This window comes from Doryrhamphus excisus, chromosome 7, assembly GCF_030265055.1.
Source record: "Doryrhamphus excisus isolate RoL2022-K1 chromosome 7, RoL_Dexc_1.0, whole genome shotgun sequence".
Classification (NCBI taxonomy): Eukaryota; Metazoa; Chordata; class Actinopteri; order Syngnathiformes; family Syngnathidae; genus Doryrhamphus; species Doryrhamphus excisus.
In genome coordinates this window covers 10,231,682-10,253,136 of record NC_080472.1, presented here as the reverse complement: position 1 = coordinate 10,253,136, position 21,455 = coordinate 10,231,682, and the positions used below count along the sequence as shown (strand labels likewise).

Below are 21,455 nucleotides of genomic sequence, written 5' to 3'. Positions count from 1 at the left end.
GGATGTTAACCAAAAAGCACGCTAACCGGGTCGGACGCTAACTGAGGTTCCAGTGTATATGTACTTTAAGACCACCCCTACCATATAGTTTTGCATAATCCCCTGCCCTCCATCACTCCATCAGTCCCTCACCATGCCTATCTCCCCTTCCTTGTCCTGTAGGGTCTAGATGGCCCTACTGGTGAAAAGGGGGCCACAGGGTCCCCTGGCCCTATTGGATTACCTGGCACCATGGTATGCAGTGGTGCCCTCAGGATGACTTTCTGGATCGGCACTTTCTATTATTCTATACTTGGTCTGGGGGTCCGCCCATGCTCAATGTGCCTTTCATCTCTCTTCCCGATTCTTCCCAGGGGACCAAGGGCCAACCAGGGGAAGGAGGAAGGTCGGACATGGTACGTTTAGCTTCACAACAATATTTGGCCTGATTAATATCTTTTTTAAAAGCTATTTCATTGATCACAATCTCTAATTGGTGTTGTTTCTTTTAGCTCTACGGTCCCCCAGGACCCCCGGGACCCCCGGGACCAGTTGGCCCAGCAGTGAGTCAAATGTTCTATTATCACTTTTCTCCTGTGGTCACCAACCTGGTCCAGGCCAAGAGCTCATGTCATGTAAAGGGTAAAGGGTAAAGGTTAAAGGGTAAAGGGTAAAGATCTGCGATGGCTTTGAAGCTAAGCTAATGAATAAATAACCATAAGTATCAAATAACCATAAATAACAAAATCATCAAATGAAAATCATAACAATCTTCTTTAAAATGCTATTTTTAATAGTAAGCATTTCAATAATGAATGAATAATAAGCATCAATCAATCAATATTCTTTTAAAAATTCAAGAAACTTTCATCTAAAAAATGCTCAGTGACAAATATGGACAAATATGGACAAATATGGGCACATATGGGCACATATGGGCACATATGGACAAATATGGGCAAATATGGGCAAATATGGACAAATATGGACAAATATAGGCAAATATGGGCAAATATGGACAAATATGGACAAATAAATATGGACAAATAAATATGGGCAAATATGGACAAATATGCGCAAATATGGACAAATACGGGCAAATATGGACAAATATGTGCACATACGGGCAAATATGGACAAATATGGGCAAATATGGACAAATATGGACAAATATGGACAAATATGGGCAAATATGGACACCTATGTGCACATACGGGCAAATATGGACTAATATGGGCAAATATGTACACATATGGGCACATATGGGCAAATATGGACAAATATGGGCAAATATGGACAAATATGGACAAATAAATATGGGCAAATATGGACAAATAGGGGCATATATGGACAAATATGGGCAAATAAATATGGGCAAATATGGGCGAATAAATATGGGCAAATATGGGCACATATGGGCAAATATGGACAAATATGGACAAATATGGGCAAATAAATATGGGCAAATATGGACACATATGGGCAAATATGGACAAATATGGGCATATATGGACAAATATGGACAAATATGGGCAAATATGGACAAATATTGACAAATATTGACAAATAAATATGGACAAATATGGGCAAATATGGGCATATATGGACAAATATGGGCAAATATGGGCAAATATGGACACATATGGGCAAATATGGGACATACAGAGAAGCAAAATGGACCGAAGTACACAAAGCCATTGACCTTGTGGACGTGGACAATGCAGTGAGCCATCCTAGCCCGCTAGCCGCCCCAGCCACCCCAGCCACCCCAGCCGCCCCAGCCGCCCCATCAGGATGACGCCATCTGCTGACGCCAAATGATGAGAAAGTCCAAGATGTGTTTTGGGAAAACCAGGTTATTTAAAGAGAAACCAAGTGGATCAGCAGGAATCTACTGGATTGACTGGATTTACTGGTTTAAGAAGAGTGGGTCAAGCAGCATCATTAATTATTATTTATTGGAATCTTATGAATGGAAAGCCGTGTGAATGGCAACGTTACGTACGGGAATGCAGGATTTGATGGGCTAATATATCGGAAATGTGTATGCTTGGCATGAATTAGTTGATATATTTATATGTTTATTTATTTGTATATCTTGATATGCTTTTAGGGATCGCAAGGACCTTCAGGGCCAAAGGTATGTATCATACATGCCATTCATTCCGTTGTACTACAGTACAGCATGTAGTCTATATGTAGAGTACAGCATGTGGTCTATGTAGAAGGACTACATAGCCTGACTGGTCTCCTCCTCCATCCCAGGGCGAGCCGGGCCTGGGCTTCAGGGGAGAAAAGGGAGCCACAGGCCAGAAGGGGGACAAGGGCGACAGAGGCCATCTTGGACTTCCTGTAAGTCTGAGCCTACTCCAGTTGCTTTACATTTGCAAACACGTTCAATTCCAGCTTTTTTCATGCCGTCACCATGACCAAGGTGTTGCATGGAGGGGCTGGAGTACACCTGCCCCCCCCCCCCCCCCCCCCCCCTCGGGTATTTCTACATATTTCACATAGTTTGACTCAATAGATGGATTAGGATCAATTATGATTACTGGGAATGGATTATCAACCATGATAAGTCCTTATCTTGTCAAACCTTGATATGACCCTCTAAAAGTCTTTTTAACATTATTAGAGCTCTCTGGACCAGAAAAAGCACCCCTATAGTCACGTTTCACACTCCAATCACCCAATAGAGTGGACATAATTAGACAAATAATCATTAGAATCGGGACACACACTGGTGCTTGTGTGTCTCACCAAAGGTTAATGATGTAATATAATAAGTTAATAAGGTAATATGGCTGACCAGTGTCGGACATTCCATATCATCACAAAGGTCTTTGAATGTGTCTTCTGAGTGTTTTGTATATTTGATATTGCTTCATTTAGGAAAAAAGTCATGACTTGAAAATAATTCAGCAAATTAATAAATTTGTATTTATTTATATTAAATATTAATATTATTAATAATAATAAGAATTAAATTATTTTTATTATAAAATAATAACAAATAATAATAAATATATAATAATAAAAAATACACCAATATCTCTTCAATCAATAAAATCAATCAATATCTCCCAACTCTTCTGTCTTCAATCCAATAATAATCATAACAATAAATGATAATAAAAGAATACAAGAATATATAAATAGGAAAGAAAATGAACAACAAAGCAGATAACAGAAAGACACCTGAATAATTTGGGGGCAGATGGCCATCCGCCCTCAACACCCCCCCCCCCCCCCATCCTCCCCCGGGTTCAGCTACGGGGACGCAGCCCTAGCATAAAGCCGCTACTGACACTTCCTGTCACTCAGCAGCCGATGTGATGACCACCTGAATGTGTTGTTGAAGTCACCTGAGTCACAGCTTCACTCACCCCCCCACCCCCACCCCCGATGTGATCCCCCACCCCCCCCACCTTCCCTCCATCTCCCATCACTCCTGCTCTCTAACTGCGTACAACGCTATCCAGGGGGCTCACGGGTTAGACGGCAGACCGGGTCCAGTGGTGAGTGGCGCCAAAGTCATGTCCCGCCCCCTCGGCTCCTCCCTCCACCCCTCCTCCTCCCCCCCTGCTAGCTTGCTTGACCTCTACGTGGTTTGTCTGCTTGCTGCCTTGCTTTTGGTGCCTGGCCTTTCTGCCTTTGAGCCGCAGGAGCTCCGGCGAGGACGGGACTTGAACCTAAAAAATAATTTGGTCCTCCTCAACCTTCTTCTGCAACACCGCGGCAACACTTGCCTTTACCATTACTGCATTATTATCATTACTGCATTATTATATTACTATATTATTATATTACCGCATTATTATATTACCGCATTATTATATTACTATATTATTATATTACCGCATTATTATATTACTGCATTATTATCATTACTGCATTATTATATTACCGCATTATTATCATTACTGCATTATTGCCATTACTGCATTATTATTTTACCGCATTATTATATTACCGCATTATTATATTACCGCATTATTATCATTACTGCATTATTGCCATTACTGCATTATTATTTTACCGCATTATTATATTACCGCATTATTATCATTCCTGCATTATTATATTACTGCATTATTATCATTACTGCACTATTATATTACTGCATGATTATATTACTGCATTATTATATTACTGCATTATTATCATTATTGCATTATTATATTACTGCATTATTATCATTACTGCACTATTATCATTACTGCATTACGTATTATCATTACTGCATTATTATCATTACTGCACTATTATCATTACTGCATTACGTATTATCATTACTGCACTATTATATTACTGCATTATTATATTACTGCATTATTATCATTACTGCATTATTATATTACTGCATTATTATATTACTGCATTATTATCATTACTGCATTATTATTTTACTGCATTATTATATTACTGCATTATTATCATTACTGCATTATTATCATTACTGCATTATTATATTACTGCATTATTATGTTACTGCATTATTATCATTACTGCATTAAATGAATGAATGAATTATCATTACTGCATTATTATATTACTGCATTATTATCATTACTGCATTATTATGTTACCGCATTATTATCATTACTGCATTATTATATTACTGCATTAAATGAATGAATGAATTGTCATTACTGCATTATTATCATTACTGCATTATTATATTACTGCATTATTATATTACTGCATTAAATGAATGAATGAATTATCATTACTGCATTATTATATTACTGCATTATTATCATTACTGCATTAAATGAATGAATGAATTATCATTACTGCATTATTATATTACTGCATTATTATCATTACTGCATTATTATGTTACTGCATTATTATCATGACTGCATTATTATCATGACTGTATTATTGTATGACTGCATTATTAATATGACTAGGCCTTTATAAATATACGTAATATCACCAGACATTGTTGTCATGCTTGGGCTGAGTGGAGTATCTTCCCAGAGGAATGCTCCCAGAGCACAAGCAGAGTTCCTCCGTTCCCTCCGTGGATTTAATCTCACCGATGTTGCCCCAGTGTTGCTGTAGAACTTGAAGACACCTCATATTTGAGACTATTTGAACGTGAAGTCCTTGAATGCCTCGTTGCTAAGGTGGCTTTGTGGGAAGACGAGCATGCGGAGATGCTTGTGCTGCATGCCATACACTTCCTGTGGAAGACATTCCATACAACACACGCCGAATGAATGACATCTCTTCCTCTCCGACACGCGCCGCAGTCGGCTATCGACCTCCGACGAGCCAACACAGTACTTCAACAAGCTTTGGGTATTGTGTATTTTAAAGGCACAGTACCTACCATGTATTTGGAATCTCTGGAGTGGAAAGCTTGTTGATGTACTGATTGGACTTTTCCGTGTCCTGGTGATATCGGATGCCGTGGACTTATCTTCCTTTTCCTGTTCAAGGGTCTGATAGGACCAGCGGGTCTACCGGGGCCAGCAGGACCAAAGGGAGAGACGGTGAGTTCTTTTCAATCTTCTCTTTGCATATTGGGTCTCATTTATGGCTTTTATTCCGTCCCACACCGGACTGTACCAAGTGAATTTATTCCTTATTCAGAAATAGAATATTTCTGTAGTTGGAGCTTGCAAAACCTTTTTTTAACATGAGTAGAGCCCTCTAGACGTGAACTAAAACCCCTACAGTCACCTTCACACTCCTACTAGCCAATATGGTAGCCATAATGAGAGTAAATAAGCGTTTGAGGCATACATACATAAGACGGGCAGAGTGGCAGGCGGCATCGATCCCGTGTTTTTATTTGGGATTACTGTCCATTTCGTGAGATCAGTCAAACCTGCAATAAAAGCCTGTTGTTGTGGCAATCAAGTCTGGTTCTTGTCTCACCAGACATTCAGGAACACCTGGGAGTCGGGTCGAATACTACGTAGCATTTACATCGTCTTTGAATGCATCTTCTGGATTGATATTCATATTTTATTCAATTAGCCGTGACATGTTAAAAATGCTCCATTTTGGATATTCATATGCCATATCCAAGCCCAAACTTATGGCCATGATTCCTTCATCACTACAGCGTACATACTATATCATATCTGGGAACGTCGATAGAGTCAAGCCACGGGATTGGAGGGCGGCCATATTTCAACAACGACTTTTGTCGCTAAAGTCTACGGTCTACTTCTCATCTCCTCCAAAATGTAGCTATCCCATTGGAGGTAACCATGGCAACCAACCAAAGCCTCCATGATCAGCCGTTCTCCTGGCGTCCCCCTCATGTCTTTGGGTTTGGGGTTGGGGTCAGTCAGCCCATCGGACTCGAGTCCACTGTCCAGTGGAACCTTGGTTAGCATCATGACTCCATTCCAGAAGGTCCGATGCTAACCAAAACATACTCAAACGCAATCAAGAAATAATCCATTCCAGAAAGTCCAAAATGACATCAAACATTGTATAGTTTATAGTTTTACATGCAGAAAACCAACCAAGTGGTTTTTGAGACTTGAGGCATCACTGTAGCAAAGAACCTGGAGGAGAGTCCACCGCCGATGACATCATAGCCGCTATGTGTCCGCGTATCAGCAAGCTAAAGGACGCTAGCGATGTTTCGGGATAAAACTGTATGAACACCACCGTTGGGCTCATGCAGCGTCCTAATAACGCCATCCCGTACGCCCATCGGGGATGAGCGGCATAGGAAAGGGAAGGACGTACACGAATGTACACAAAATGTACACAAACCAGGCAAAATGTTGCGGTGAATCTTGGCGATGACAACCGGAGGTCCGGCTGTATTTAAAACGTGCACGTCAGGAGGGCAGACGTTTGCTATTCTTCCGTTGCAGGGCGAGAAGGGAGACACGGGATTACCAGGACCAATCGGCTCGCAAGGCATCTCGGTAAGTCCCGTTCCTTTTTCCAGATATCCATCCCGCTTTTTGTGTCTAATCTACCGTCATTTGTAGTCGTTGCCGTTATTTATCGCCTTCTTCTCCTTTCAGGGATTAGCAGGACCACAAGGACTCAAAGGCAACCGGGTAAGAGAAAAGGCCAACGTTTGGATGCATATTCTACCAAGCGGCTATGTGACGGCTTCAAAGGCTAGCAAAAAAGTAGATCTCTTGAATATTAAGACGAATATAAGACGATGCACCAGTCGGATGGCTTGTTCGATTATTCTCATTAGGAGTAATACTAATACTAATACAAAGCAAGTACTTGATGGTATCAAGGACAGCAGCGACTACGTTTCCATGCACACAATCTTCAGGAGAGCAGCGCAGGGCGGTTAGCATCTTCCACCGATGCTGCTAATAACTTCATGACGTCAAAACAAAGCAAACATCGACTTTTACGGCAACCTTCGGTACAAGATATATTATTTAAAATAAAAAAAAAAACAAAAAACCTTAAACTGTATTATGGAAAGCAGGAAGTGAACAAATGTAACAGTTATTGATTGTAAAAGTACCAGATGGAGGGGTAGGATTTAATAAGCTTTGCTTCTTCCTACTCCTTTTGGACATGTGGAACTGGGAACTGATTATGGGATGCACTCAATTGGAATCTGATGCATGTTTAAATGAAATTAAACCATTACCATTACCGTTACCGTTACCATTATCATTACCGTTACCGTTACCGTTATCATTACCATTACCATTACCATTACCATTACCATTACCATTACCATTACCATTACCATTATCATTACCATTACCATTACCATTACCATTACCATTACCATTATCATTATCATTACCATTACCATTACCATTACCATTACCGTTACCATTACCAAAGCCGACACACTAAATGCTTTGCTTTATTCGTCCGCTTTTGCGTTGGATGAAACGTTTTCATTTGTATCAACAACTGTACAAACACACGTTTTTTTTTCATTGAAAAATGATTGGCGTTAGCGTACTTAGCTGAAGCTAAACGTCTAACCTCGGAAAATTTATTTGATATTCATTTCAATGTAAAGCTTTATCCCCGCTCTTCCACGCCATTCCCGACCTAAATGAATCCCGCCATGTGAACACTGAGCAAGCACAATAACCGCTTCCTGTTGTGCCGGGGTGGATTTCCTCTTTCGCCGTTAGTTCACCTGATATCGGGCTTGACAGGCACACGTCAGGGCTCACGCGTCATAGGCCTTTTCCACATTTTCCAAAAGAGACTCGTTGCGTGTCGCTGTGCCATTCATGCTCGATGCCAGAGTTTCCAGGAGTTTCCAGGCGGATGCAAATGCTCTCATTGGATTTAGACAAGGGGGGGGCATGCAGGGTGGTCCAAAGGAGCATCGTGAACTGCAGTGTCGCTGCTTCATTTTGGGTGTATTTCGTGATTTAGACATTAATTCCATGATCTGGTACTGGAAACCCTGGAAACCCTGGAAACCCTGGAAACCCTGGAAACCCTGGTGCGGGCAGGGCACGTCTGGACAATATGGACAGGAATGTGTGCATGGAAAGGGGGTCCTAGACGTCACCACGGACAATGATATTATGGTGGAACCCATTTATGCCGACGCCGACGGACGCGCTGACTGACGTCGACATAAGCGGTCATGATCGGACGGTTAGGATGAACAAACGGTGACCCCCTCCCTCTAAGAGAATGGTTATCTGTCCTTCCCATTAACACGCTCCTCGTTTCATAAGCTCCTTCAGCACCTTCCACTGACCTCCACGTTGTTTCCGCTTTGTGAACGGAAAAGGTACGACTCAGTAATATTCCTGATTGGCCGTAAGGGATGATGCGGTTGAAGGTGTTGGTGAAGCCATGTTTTTACTCTTGTCTCCTATCTTCCTTTGTTTCCGCAGGTCTTCCTATCCCCTTTTCCTTCCCTCCACCTTGCCCCCCTGCTGGTTTTACCACAAGGGGGGGTTACCCTCTCTCCCCCTCACAAGCTTTGGCCTCCTGCTCCTCCTCCTGCATTCTAATTCCAAGTCCCGGGTTAATCCTCCTCCTCTGACACTTCCTTTTTCCTATTCCTATTCCAACTTAACATTGACCTTGCAAGTGCTCATGAAGCCCCCCCCCCCGCCCCGAACCCCCGATCCTTCCCCTGTACCCCCCTAATGAATCCACGGCTCTCCATCATGGCCGGCCTGGAAGGTTCCCACCCGTGATGTCGTTTCCGTTACACAGCAGCATGTCCTTTCTGTTTCTCCGAGGTCGCGTTTACAATCTGTCTTTCGTTCTCGGGATCGCATAAATCACACAAATTCATTTGAGATCTTTATTTTGACTTTTTTGGAGCAACGCAACTAACGTCGTCCCTCCTTTATCGCAGTGAACTCTTCCACACCCGCCCGTGATAAGAGAAGATCCTAAAGTAGGACTTGATATACATCAAGTGAATCAAAAATGTTTAGGTCTGTTTAGGGCAGGGGTCTCAAACACGCGGCCCGTGGGCCAAATGTGGCCCGCAGGACAGTAGTTTGAGGCCCCCGCCTTGATATGACAGTTTAATGTTAGTGCGGCCCGCGCAAGTTTGATATGGATGCTGTATGTACCCAGAAAAAAGTATTACGTTTGATTCATGTTCATGTTAAAGGTTAAATAACTGTTAATAGTTATCCTCCCTATCCGTGTGGAAGTGGTAAGTTTTTGGCTATTTAAGTTTAAAGGAAATAACTTGAAGGCTACCGTTTAGGTCGCTAGCTCTCTAGTTTGCGAGTTAGCATGTGTCTCAAGACCCTGCAGTTGCGCAATATGTTGTAAATAAAAAGAGTATAAATGTGACTATAGTCGTGTTTTGTCATGTCTACAGGGCTCTAATAATGCTTTGTTCATTTTAATCTGAAAAAAATCATTTGTCTACCCACCAACTATATGTGCTTTCTTAACTTTTTATTATTTGCCCTTTTATTATTATTATTATATTTATTTATTACTGATTGATTGATTTTCTTTATTCTTGATTTGTTTATTTATTTTTCATCTTATTTTGTGTAGAAAAATAAAAAGTAAGATATTTGAGAACAGTGGAATGTTTTATCAGAGCTTTTATTGTAGAAAATTGAAACCAAAGCAAAGTTTATTATTTTCCTGTTTTTAATAAATGCGTTTTTTTTTTTTTTGAAAACCTGATGCGGCCCAGTCTCGCCCAGACCCGAGCTCCAGTGGCCCCCAATTAAATTGAGTTTGAGACTCCAGGTTTAGGGTTTTTTTAACATTATTAAAGCCCTGTAGATGTGAAATAACACCCATATAGTCATCATTACACTCCTATTATTGTCTGTTTACATCACAACGCTCAGGCTATGGGATCACTGCAGGGACATAACGGGAGGCCGCTGCTAGCGTAGCAAGTGTTGTCTCCCAAAGATCTTCCTGTCCTGCCATGAATCAGTTCTTGAATTCAACTCCATGACCCAAAATGGAGCCAAAGCATTTGAATAAAGAAGGTGGAAACACTTTTTTGAATCCAATCCAAGAAAAAAGTAATGACAAAAGAGGAAGATGGTGTCCGTGTTGTGTCTGGGAACGCATCATGAATCACGATTTCGCTGACGGTCGAGGCAAACCTGCATGTTCCTTTCTTGGGCGAACCAACGGCTGATTTCAGAGAGAGGCCATTTCTGGCCTCCACACACGGGAGGCGGCATCGGTGAAACTCATCACCAGCGCGTAGCAAACCCTGCACACGGGACGCAACGGGCGGATGTCAGATCTGCACGTACGTTTGGGGTACCAAAGCGTGGGTTGGCGGTGTAAATCCAGTACTCTTGCTGGTACTGTACCGTGCTAGTATGGGAGATAAACGTCAATACGGAAATTCATGTCAACTTGTAAACCCGATATGTTGACCGGCCCCAACTACTTCCTGTTTATATTTCCATATTCTTTCTGAGAAATCCCAATAGTATCCTCGATTAAAGTCCAAGGGATGACAAATTTTCCAACTTCCTGAGATGAACAAAAAGAAAAACATGGAACTAATCCAAGAAAGGACGGAGGACTGTAGAAGGTTTTCCTCCTGGAGGAACATCTGCAGCACTGAGCAGGTTGTTCTCTCAAACTCCGAGCTAAAACCCTGCTTCCGATTCTCCTTCCCCAACTCCCCAACGTTCTGCTTCTGCACTCCACGTCTCAGACGCTCTTTGATTTCCTAGCAAACAAAACTTTGCCAAGTTGTCATCTGGCAGATATCACGTTTCACCGCAAAGGAGGATTGCAGTTTGTCATTTTTCATAAACTGTTTTTTGCAGGGAGAGAGGGGCAAGAAAGGCAACAGGGGGGCCAAAGGGGATAAGGGAGACCAAGGAGCACCAGGATTAGATGCCCCGTGTCCGTTGGTATGTCAGTAATCCCAAGTGTAACCCAGAGCCACAACGAAGCGTCACTCTTCTTTGTGGCTCCGGTATTCAGTGACTCTAACCAACCTCAGGGTGGCGCTGGTCCGAAAGATCAATTGGTTTTATCGACAATTGGCTGTTTTCACCCCAAAGATGATTCAAATTAGGAATAAAAAGACGGACCAGAATTCTTCCCACTCATTTTTTCTCAGACTGACGGGAATCAATCACTGATTTTGTGCGTCGGCATACAAAAGGGTGCCAGCCTCGCTCTCATCTCAGTGCAAGACGTTCCCGTCAGTCCCAGGTTGCCTGCATGTTGAGGTCAACCCGCCCCCCCAGGTGCCCGACGGACACACGGATGAGTCCTGGTTTTTTCCGTGAATCCCAGCAACTTGGGTGCAAAGCTGCTTTTTCAATGGCTGATTTCACAAACAGGGTTTCCGAGGCTTTAAGGGGGAGAAAGGTGAACCGGGCTTGCCAGGCCTGGACGGGCTGGATGCCCCTTGCCCTGTGGTATGGTGCTCTTTCCTTCCCTTTTCCCAGCATGCCTTTAACTGCCATTCATGGATATGCATCATATATGGAATATTCTGTATGTTTGCATGGTGTTCACGTTTACAAACAATATTTATCTTTGCCAACAACATAATTACTGATTTCATTCCACTGGCAATTATGAACCCATAAGAAGCTCTGGTGACAACTGCTGAAGTCCTAATGGGACGTCTACCAAACATTTAGGAGCACGGTAGTTGTTCTTTACAATGAAAGCTCAATCTATTTAATAATAGTAATACTTCAATAGGATGTCAAAATATTACAACCTGGCAATATTTCTACAATGAATTCTTCTAATTCCAGGGAAATACCGCTGTCTGGCCTTTAGCCGTAAATGACCATGGAAATCCCAAAGTGATATATTTGTCAGTAGCAAAAATGACAATTGGACACTCGGTAATCTCTTCTGATGATTTTTAGCGAGGCAGTGCATCAAATGACAGGAACGTGAAAGTAAATTAAATTAAATTAAATTAAATTAAATTAAATTAAATTAAATTAAATTAAATTAAATTAAATTAAATTAAATTAAATTTAAAATTTAAAATTTAAAATTTAAAATTTAAAATTTAAAATTTAAAATTAAATTTTTGCTACTAAATTTTATTTAAATTAATTTAATTTAATTTAATTTAATTTAATTTAATTTAATTTAATTTAATTTAATTTTAAATGTATTAAAATAAAATAATTAAAATTTAATTTAATTTAATTTAAAATTAATAAAAATAAAATAAAATAAAATAAAATAAAATAAAATAAAATAAAATAAAATAAAATAAAATAAAATAAAATAAAATAAAATAAAATAAAATAAAATAAAATATTCAGAAAAAAACAGCATAAATGTTGTCTATGAGTTATATGTGGTCTGTGCTATTTGTAGGACGGGTACCGAAAAGAATACTTTTATTGGCACCGACCAAATTTGCACCGATTCACATGAAATCAAACGGTACCAAAACAGCAGTCTTCATCGAGAGTCAAGGCGCCGCCTCTAACAATTCACAAAAGAAGGAGGGAGGGCCAATATTTACAACGACAAGGAGACATATTAAAGCTACAAACTATGGCTGAGGCCTGTGGGGTTCCCCAGGAGTCAACCCTGGGTCCCCTATTCTTCCTTTAGACAACCTAACTGCCAAGTGTTCCACCACGATTATTCAGGCGCTCTCTTGCTCATTTGTTTTAAACTTATTTGCCCTCCATGGACAAAAGTATGGGGGTATTTCAGAACTGCAATATTACAATGATAACAGGTGGATGTTGTTTTGATTGATTTGTTTAATTTTATATATTTGAGATACGTGTCTTTTAAAAATAGTAAATTAGCATAAAGTAGGGAAAATTGCTATGATTGAGTATCGCGTAGCTGTACTGTAAATGGCTCAAGCTTCTTATGGGTTTACTTGTTCCACTCACCACCTGCAGTATTACAATATTACAATATTATACAGTACACGCCATGTGTGACTAACACGTGGAACATTGCAATCACAAGCTTGAATGTTAAGCATGCTAAGAATGTTGGAATCATAGAAGAATCAATGTTTGCTTTGTCCTCTCTTGCATGGAGCACCCATTCCAAGGAACGTTACCACAGGTTGAAGAAAGCAGAGTGGGAACTAGTAGGGAAAAAAAAACAAGTTTCAGGAATTCCTTCATCTATTTGTTCATGGATGCGGTGACATGTTTGGACCACCAAAGCCGGCCTGGATGAAATCCAGCTGCTTGACATGAACATTGCAGATCCATCATTGGAGCCAACTGGATAGCCTTCCACGAGTTCTTGGGTTCTTGAGGGTTCTGCTATAAGATCTTAGCTATTCCCAGTAATGTGCTCTCCTGGACAGAGATATCAGATGTTGTTCCTGGTGTCCGAACACTACTGGCACCAGCGTTGCCTTCGCACCCCACACCAGGTCAGATGTTCCTCACCAAGATTGCATGCATCTCGTGGAACTTTGCTCCACTTTTCGTTACAGATACTCTCCAAATCCTGACAGGCTTAAGGCTGTCACTTCCTGTTTCCTTTCTCATATGTTCTATGGGATTAAAGTCTGGAGACTGGCTCGGCCAATGGAGGACCTTCTTGAGACATTTCTTTCTTGCCTTTGCCAAGTGTTTATGGTCACAATCATGGTGGAAGACCCATCCATGACCCGTCTTCAGAGTTCTGGCTGATGCCACATCCAAGATGCTACGGTCCATAGTCCTGGTACACAAAGACTTCCTGTACCCTTAACAGGGATACCTCTGTCCAAGTCTTTGACTGCAGGAGGCCAACCCATGACAGCCAAGTGTCTTATTCTTCTTGCTGACTCGGCTCCCAACTCGCTTGGCATCATCAACTATTTCCTCCCTTGTCATTGTGGGACGCTCCCTCACCTTTCTTACATTCCTACCCTAGCAGGTGAAACGGGATTCCTTTCCTTTCTCGAGGATTACACCAGTCCTGGTGTTCCTCGTGCTCTTGTAGTCCATTCCCGTCTTTCACCTTTTGGGAATCAAGTAAGTTTTGTTATTTATTTCCCTCAATCACCTCAAAAGAAACTCTTGGAAGCATTACTAGACCATGGACCGGTCATGTCCTTGGAAACCTTACTAGACCATGGACCGGTCATGTCCTTGGAAGCATTACTAGACCATGGACCGGTCATGTCCTTGGAAACCTTACTAGACCATGGACCGATCATGTCCTTGGAAGCATTACTAGACCATGGACCGGTCATGTCCTTGGGAGCATTACTAGACCATGGACCGGTCATGTCCTTGGGAGCATTACTAGACCATGGACCGGTCATGTCCTTGGAAACCTTACTAGACCATGGACCGATCATGTCCTTGGAAGCATTACTAGACCATGGACCGGTCATGTCCTTGGGAGCATTACTAGACCATAGACCGGTCATGTCCTTGGGAGCATTACTAGACCATGGACCGGTCATGTCCTTGGAAGCATTACTAGACCATGGACCGGTCATGTCCTCGGAAGCATTACTAGACCATGGACCGGTCGTGTCCTCGGAAGCATTACTACACCATGGACCGGTCGTGTCCTTGGAAGCATTACTAGACTATGGACCGGTCGTGTCCTTGGAAGCATTACTAGACCATGGACCGGTCATGTCCTTGGGAGCATTACTAGACCATGGACCGGTCATGTCCTTGGAAGGGGTAAAAGGTCAAATCACATACCTTTTTTCCAGGCACAGATTGTTTCTTTTGGTACCCTAAAATTGGGTACCATACCAGAGTGGTTCTCCACTGGTTTGGCTGCGGGACCCACCCTCACAACTGAATAACGGGGAGTGACCCAAATTTTCAGAGTTAAACTCCTGGCTTATATTTTAAGGGACACAAGTGAGCTGCAGCGCTGAAACGCTGTCGGCTTGTGGCGCGCCCTTCTCCAGCAGACATCTGCAGCTGTGTGTTGAACAAACGGCACGTTCAGTCTCTGCTTGATGTCCTTCCTCCCCCACTTGTGTACCTCGCGGCGACAAGATGAGCTGCATTCACAGACAATCGTTTCATTTTTTTTGGGTCCCGACCCACCAGTTGAGAACCACTGTTTGAATTATTCCTTTATAAAAAAAAAAAAGTGAGGTTTTCGTAACAACACTGAGCGATCGCCGCGTTCGGGAAGATGATTTCCTGGTCATGTGGGCATGTTTGTTGTACGTCTCGGCTCCGTTGGTTCACGTTTGTTTTTCTTGTTTCCGCAGGGAGACGACGGCCTGCCCGTCCCAGGCTGTTGGAACAAAGTAAGCTAACGTTTGCCAGCGATGCGGTGATTGTCACACATGCTAACGTCCCGATGAACTAACACTTTGCCTTTTGTTTCCCCCCTGCAGTGAAAACTTGGGAATGGCTTGTCTAATTGTACATAGGATATTTATTTTTCTACCTATCCTGTTATAACGCAGCGCATATGACAAATGTTTTGAACTAATGTTTTGTATTTTTTCATACGTATGACAATGTATTTGACATGTATATCTGTGCATCACGTTCTAACATGTTTGTATGAGGAAGTATTGATGATTAGCAGTTCCATATGCATGATATTTGTGCATACTGTGGTGTGGATGATGCTTTTTAACTTATTGTACTGACTTGTTGTGTTCTGTTGGACTCGACCATGCTGCACTGACTTGACGCTGGAAAGATTCTTAAAGGCATTTGAAAAAGTCTTAGCTGAACTCTCCTCTTCGTAGTCCAGGATCAGACCGGCGTGTGACCAATGCCGTTTCAGATGTTACTTTGTGTTCCCACGGATGCTGGATGCTCTCCAAACTTTTTTTGTTAATGTTTGGTCGTGGGCTCATATCGTGATAATGAACTTTTTTCTTCCTTTCGGCCGGTCACAGTCTTTAATACACATTTCTATTCCATTGTGAAGAGTACTTTTACTACATTAGAAATAACAATACTTTGACGGTGGAACGCGTTTAGGACCGGCTGACTCACGTCGACATCAGCGGTTGTCGACATAACCAAAGCGGAAACAAGCCATGGTTTCCTAGTCGTAAGATAATAAAGGATTTTTCAAGCTACCACAGCATTTTCCTTCATTTCTCTTTATTTGATATTTTATTTTATACTTTTACCTAATAGGCTAATTTGGTTGTTGTCTTGACGTGTTTGTGCCCGCGCAAATCTTTCCGCCGTGAAACTTCTGTGTGAAATTTGTCACTTGCTGTGGGAGAATCCTAATACGCCTGTGTTTTTATTTTGAAGCTTACTTTGCACTGAACAGGAAGTGACTGTGTGCAGGTCTGTTTGCTGTGCAACTGGACCAAAAATTTGACTTGTTCACGAACATCGCATGTCAGTGAGCGAGCCGGCGAATGGATAAGAGCAGTTCCATAACAAGACGTCACATGGCATGCTGGTCACCTTCACCATCACCTTAGAGTACTTACTCATGTTATTCTGCCTTCAAACAAGCCAAAGATTCCTATAAGGATTTGGAGCGTTGGTCATTAGGAAGTGAGCCCTGAAAGGAGTTTGGGATAGCTCGCTTTCAGAGGTTTTTTTTAACACAGTATCTCTGTGATGTCACAGTGAGCCGTATGTCCTTATAAGGTCATATGGGACCAATCCCAGCAAAGTGGGTGTGCCCGGGGGTTGGGTGGGTGGAATAAATGAAAACAGAGCGTTTTGGAAATCCAAGAAAAAACAGCTGGAATAGGTGCAGATTCTGGAAGATCTAGAAAGCTTGTGTGTCTATCGGAGTCCACAACTCCTAAATGAGCATGATAATGTTTCAGTGCTTTTTCTTTAATTATGCAACTTTCCATTCCGGCTGGAATCTGTTCCAGAAGGTTGGACTCGAACCCAAATGGACGCGAACCAATTTAAATCCAATTCATTCATTCCAGAATGAAACACGTTAAACAAGGAAAAAGGCATAGAAATACCTATGATTGATCGATTAACATGTTCCATTTACCTTCACAGAAGACCTTTCATTTTGTGTGTCGTATAACTAGGAACCCAAAGTGACTGAGGGGTCCCACCTAAGAATGCCCCGATAGCATGAATTCTTTGCTAACATTAGCCATACTCCTGTCAGTGTTACAGTTGGATTGACTGTAAATTGACTGTAAAAGGCGCCTCAGTCATTTAAAAGCGTACGTCAACGCCAGAGCTTCCATCCACAAGGACCATCCAGTCAAGGGTTTCGGTTTCTCCTTAGGAGGAAGTCTACCAGGAAGGCTCTGATTGGTGGCGACGTCGGTCCGTCTTGATGCTGCTCTCTCAGGCTTTGTTTGGGATTGAATGACGTTGCCATGAGACTCCTTGAGATCCGCGCCACTCATTGAATATTCATTGTGCCCCCCCTTCCCCCCTCCACCCCCCCAGCATGGCCATCACCAGCTCGTCTTCTGGCTCTGGTCTTAATCACGTCTGCATGTACGTTCAAGGCTTCCAAATGTTGTGTTCCAAACGCCATTTATAAAGGATGTTTGGGGGGCGGGGGGCACATGGACGTATTAACAGTCTATACCAGTGGGGGGGGGGGCTCATTCTGGCCGACCTCATGACACGACATGGCGTGTTTCTTCATTTACACGTCAATTCTGATAACATCTGAAGTAGTATAGTATATAGTATATGTTATATACCTATATAGTAGTATAGTATATAGTATATGTTATATATGTATATAGTAGTATAGTATATGTCATATATGTATATAGTAGTATAGTATATGTTATATACATATATAGTAGTATAGTATATAGTATATGTTATATACCTATATAGTAGTATAGTATATAGTATATGTTATATATGTATATAGTAGTATAGTATATGTCATATATGTATATAGTAGTATAGTATATGTTATATACATATATAGTAGTATAGTATATAGTATATGTTATATACTTATATAGTAGTATAGTATATAGTATATGTTATATATGTATATAGTAGTATAGTATATGTCATATACGTATATAGTAGTATAGTATATGTTATATACATATATAGTTGTATTGTATATAGTATATGTTATATATATATACATATATAGTAGTATAGTATATGTTATATATGTATATAGTAGTATAGTATATGTTATATACGTATATAGTAGTATAGTATGTGTTATATACGTATATAGTATATGTTATATATGTATATAGTATATAGTATATGTTATATATGTATATAGTAGTATAGTATATGTTATATGCGTATATTGTAGTATAGTATATGTTATATGTGTATATAGTAGTATAGTATGTAGTATATGTTATATACGTATATAGTAGTATAGTATATGTTATATATACGTATATAGTAGTATAGTATGTTATATACGTGTATAGTAGTATAGTATATAGTATATGTTATATATGTAAATAGCAGTATAGTATATGTTATATACGTACGTATATAGTAGTATAGTATATGTTATATATGTATATAGTAGTATAGTATATGTTATATACATATATAGTAGTATAGTATATATGTATATAGTAGTATAGTATATAGTATATGTTATATACGTACATAGTAGTATAGTATATAATATATGATATATACATACATATGTTGAGTACCATCAATTTGTACACGTTGGCAGGTCTAACAATGAAAGTACTCCCTGCCTCTCATGCTCCCCCAACAGCCCCCCCCCAACCAAACCAGTTTGAGAAGCATTGCCCCCGAACTTCCTTGTGAGCAAACATTCAGTTTCCGAGGAAGGGCGTAGTTCCGAATGATCTGCAATGAAAGTCGTTGATGACACCGCGAACCCGCAGACATTGACTTTACCTTGTGACCTTGTGACCTGTGACCTTTGACACGTGTTGTGTGTAACCTTCAAGGGCCAGCACCCCTTCCAACTGGCCAAGAAGTAAGAACCCCAGGGCGAAACCCACGGAGCCACCAGCAGGAAAACTGAGGCGTGTCTTTGAGTTTTTACCAGAACTTTGACCCGGCGCCATGACAACGCTGGATGCAGAGTCGTGACGTCGGCGACGTCGGAGGCTGCGGTGAGCGAAATGACTTCAACATGACTCAAAACTCAGAGGCCATAGTTGTCATGGAGATGGCGGCCGATGTGGATCCTCTACACCCGGATCAGTTCTAAGAGCACGTCCCGGTTTTGCCGTTGCGTGCGCCAATCCACGGCGTGATGAAGAATCCGAAGCAGCTGATTGGTAGATGAGATGCCATCAAACCACATAAGAACAAGGGAGAGCCTGTTCATGATTCCTTCTTGGTTGGATGGAACTCACTGCCTTGCCCAAAGTGTCGTGGCTGCAGCTATCATATTTCAGCGAGTGGACGTATGGATTTTCTATCTAAGTATTGTACAGTATTATGGATTGTATGTACTATACGTATCTTTGTATATACGCAGCTGTAAGTATTCATTATGCACGTACCTTATACTGTATGTGCACATACAAGCGTTTCTAGAGCAGGGGTGTCCAAAATGCGGCCTGGAGGCCATCTGTCAGTGGCCCGCTGTTACAAAATGACATAAAAAACAACAGAAAAAAGGCTGAAAGTAATAAAAAATAAAAATACACTGTCAGCAACAGTGGTACCTCAAAAAAACCTCCAAAAAAACAAAGCCATTTGGCCGCAGGAAGTCATTCCTGACCGCCAAAAGTGGTTATGTTTCATCGAACATACAGTGTGTACTTCGACATGCAGAAAACGACGATAAAATCAAATAACCAAGAAAAATGAAAATATCATCTAACTTTCCAGCATATCGTTCATTGGTTTTCGAGTAACATTGACTTCTCAGTACGCAGGTTGGACACCCGTGGCTTTACCTGGGTTTCTTGATTGTAGCGTTGACCTGGTCAACGACTGAACAAAAACACCGTCAACCTTCGTCAGCGTTTGACACCAACTTTCCTGTTTCTTTGAAAGCTAGCGCAGAGAAGCATTCCTTTTGTCGTATTGACAGTCGCCAGTTATTATTATTGTTGTCTGAATACTTTGGATTTATAGGCTATATCGTGTATTTCATCTCTATATATTCAATACAGCAAAAAAACAACAATGTACTATGATATCCATTTTGAAAAATGTAAGCTGCAGTCGGGTTTTGGTTTTAAAATGTCCGCTTAGACCATCCAATTCTTCTGTTTTACTCCATTATTTATTGAAAGCTAGCGGAACCTACATCATATCCACAAAAGCATTGGGGAACCTGGCCATCGGACCCACCCACACTGAAAGTGGACTTGAACATACCACGGCAAAGGCAAAGGATTTGCGTAGAATGGACAGTACACGTCTATTCATCCGGGACTGCCACTGATGATGCCAGGACTGCCACTGATGATGGACAGTCCTGGATGAATGGACGGTCCAGGACTGCCACTGATGGTGAGCAGTCCTGGATAAATGGATGGTCCAGGACTGCCACTGATGATGGACAGTCCTGAATGAATGGACGGTCCAGGACAGCCACTGATGATGGACAGTCCTGAATGAATGGACGGTCCAGGACTGCCACTGATGATGGACAGTCCTGGATGAATGGACGGTCCAGGACTGCCACTGATGATGGACAGTCCTGGATGAATGGACGGTCCAGGACTGCCACTGATGATGGACAGTCCTGTCCAAAGGTGTTTAATGGCTGGACAATCCTGTCTTTCCAGTGCGTATTGTTTGAGGAAGCTGGGGGCTGTCCGAGTTGTTTTAGGCCACGCCCACGCAACACTCCAGTGTTAAAAGCTATTGGCCGCTGGGGGTGTCACGAGAAGAGAAGGTGGGAGGGGCCTGTGGCTGTAGTTGGTCTCCAACTATCACGTTTTTCAAATATACGTTATTTCCCAAATCACAGATTCCCGCTGGAAGAAGTTACTCCAAAAAATGCATATTTTTATATATTTAAGCACATTTGATGTATTTGTTGCCTAAATGTTGCATTTTCAAGTATAAAAATGGCTACTTGAGCTAAAACACAAATAAAAGGCATTCAGCTTTTTTCTTTTTTTCTTGATGAAGTTCTCTCTTTACTGTATGCAGTAACTTTGTGTACTTTGTGTACTTTGTGATGCAGGGCAGTTCAGTCAGGTGTGTAGGATGTGTTGTGGTGCTAGCTTC

The 21,455-nt window shown here is 41.4% G+C and overlaps 1 protein-coding gene across 1 annotated transcript in view; it reads left to right on the top strand.

Annotated features, from left to right (window-relative positions):
* Positions 1–17,710, top strand: part of LOC131132031 (collagen alpha-1(XIII) chain-like) — a 42,508-nt gene extending 24,798 nt beyond the window's left edge. Inside the window, exons 26-37 of the mRNA XM_058077187.1 lie at positions 163–234; positions 354–395; positions 492–542; positions 2,093–2,119; positions 2,245–2,331; positions 3,462–3,497; positions 5,430–5,483; positions 6,831–6,884; positions 6,987–7,022; positions 11,208–11,294; positions 15,581–15,619; positions 15,710–17,710. Of these exons, the coding sequence (XP_057933170.1) occupies positions 163–234; positions 354–395; positions 492–542; positions 2,093–2,119; positions 2,245–2,331; positions 3,462–3,497; positions 5,430–5,483; positions 6,831–6,884; positions 6,987–7,022; positions 11,208–11,294; positions 15,581–15,619; positions 15,710–15,712 (588 nt within the window). The 3' untranslated portion in view covers positions 15,713–17,710. The remainder of the gene's footprint in view (positions 1–162; positions 235–353; positions 396–491; positions 543–2,092; positions 2,120–2,244; positions 2,332–3,461; positions 3,498–5,429; positions 5,484–6,830; positions 6,885–6,986; positions 7,023–11,207; positions 11,295–15,580; positions 15,620–15,709) is intronic.
* Positions 17,711–21,455: the final 3,745 nt, after the last annotated feature.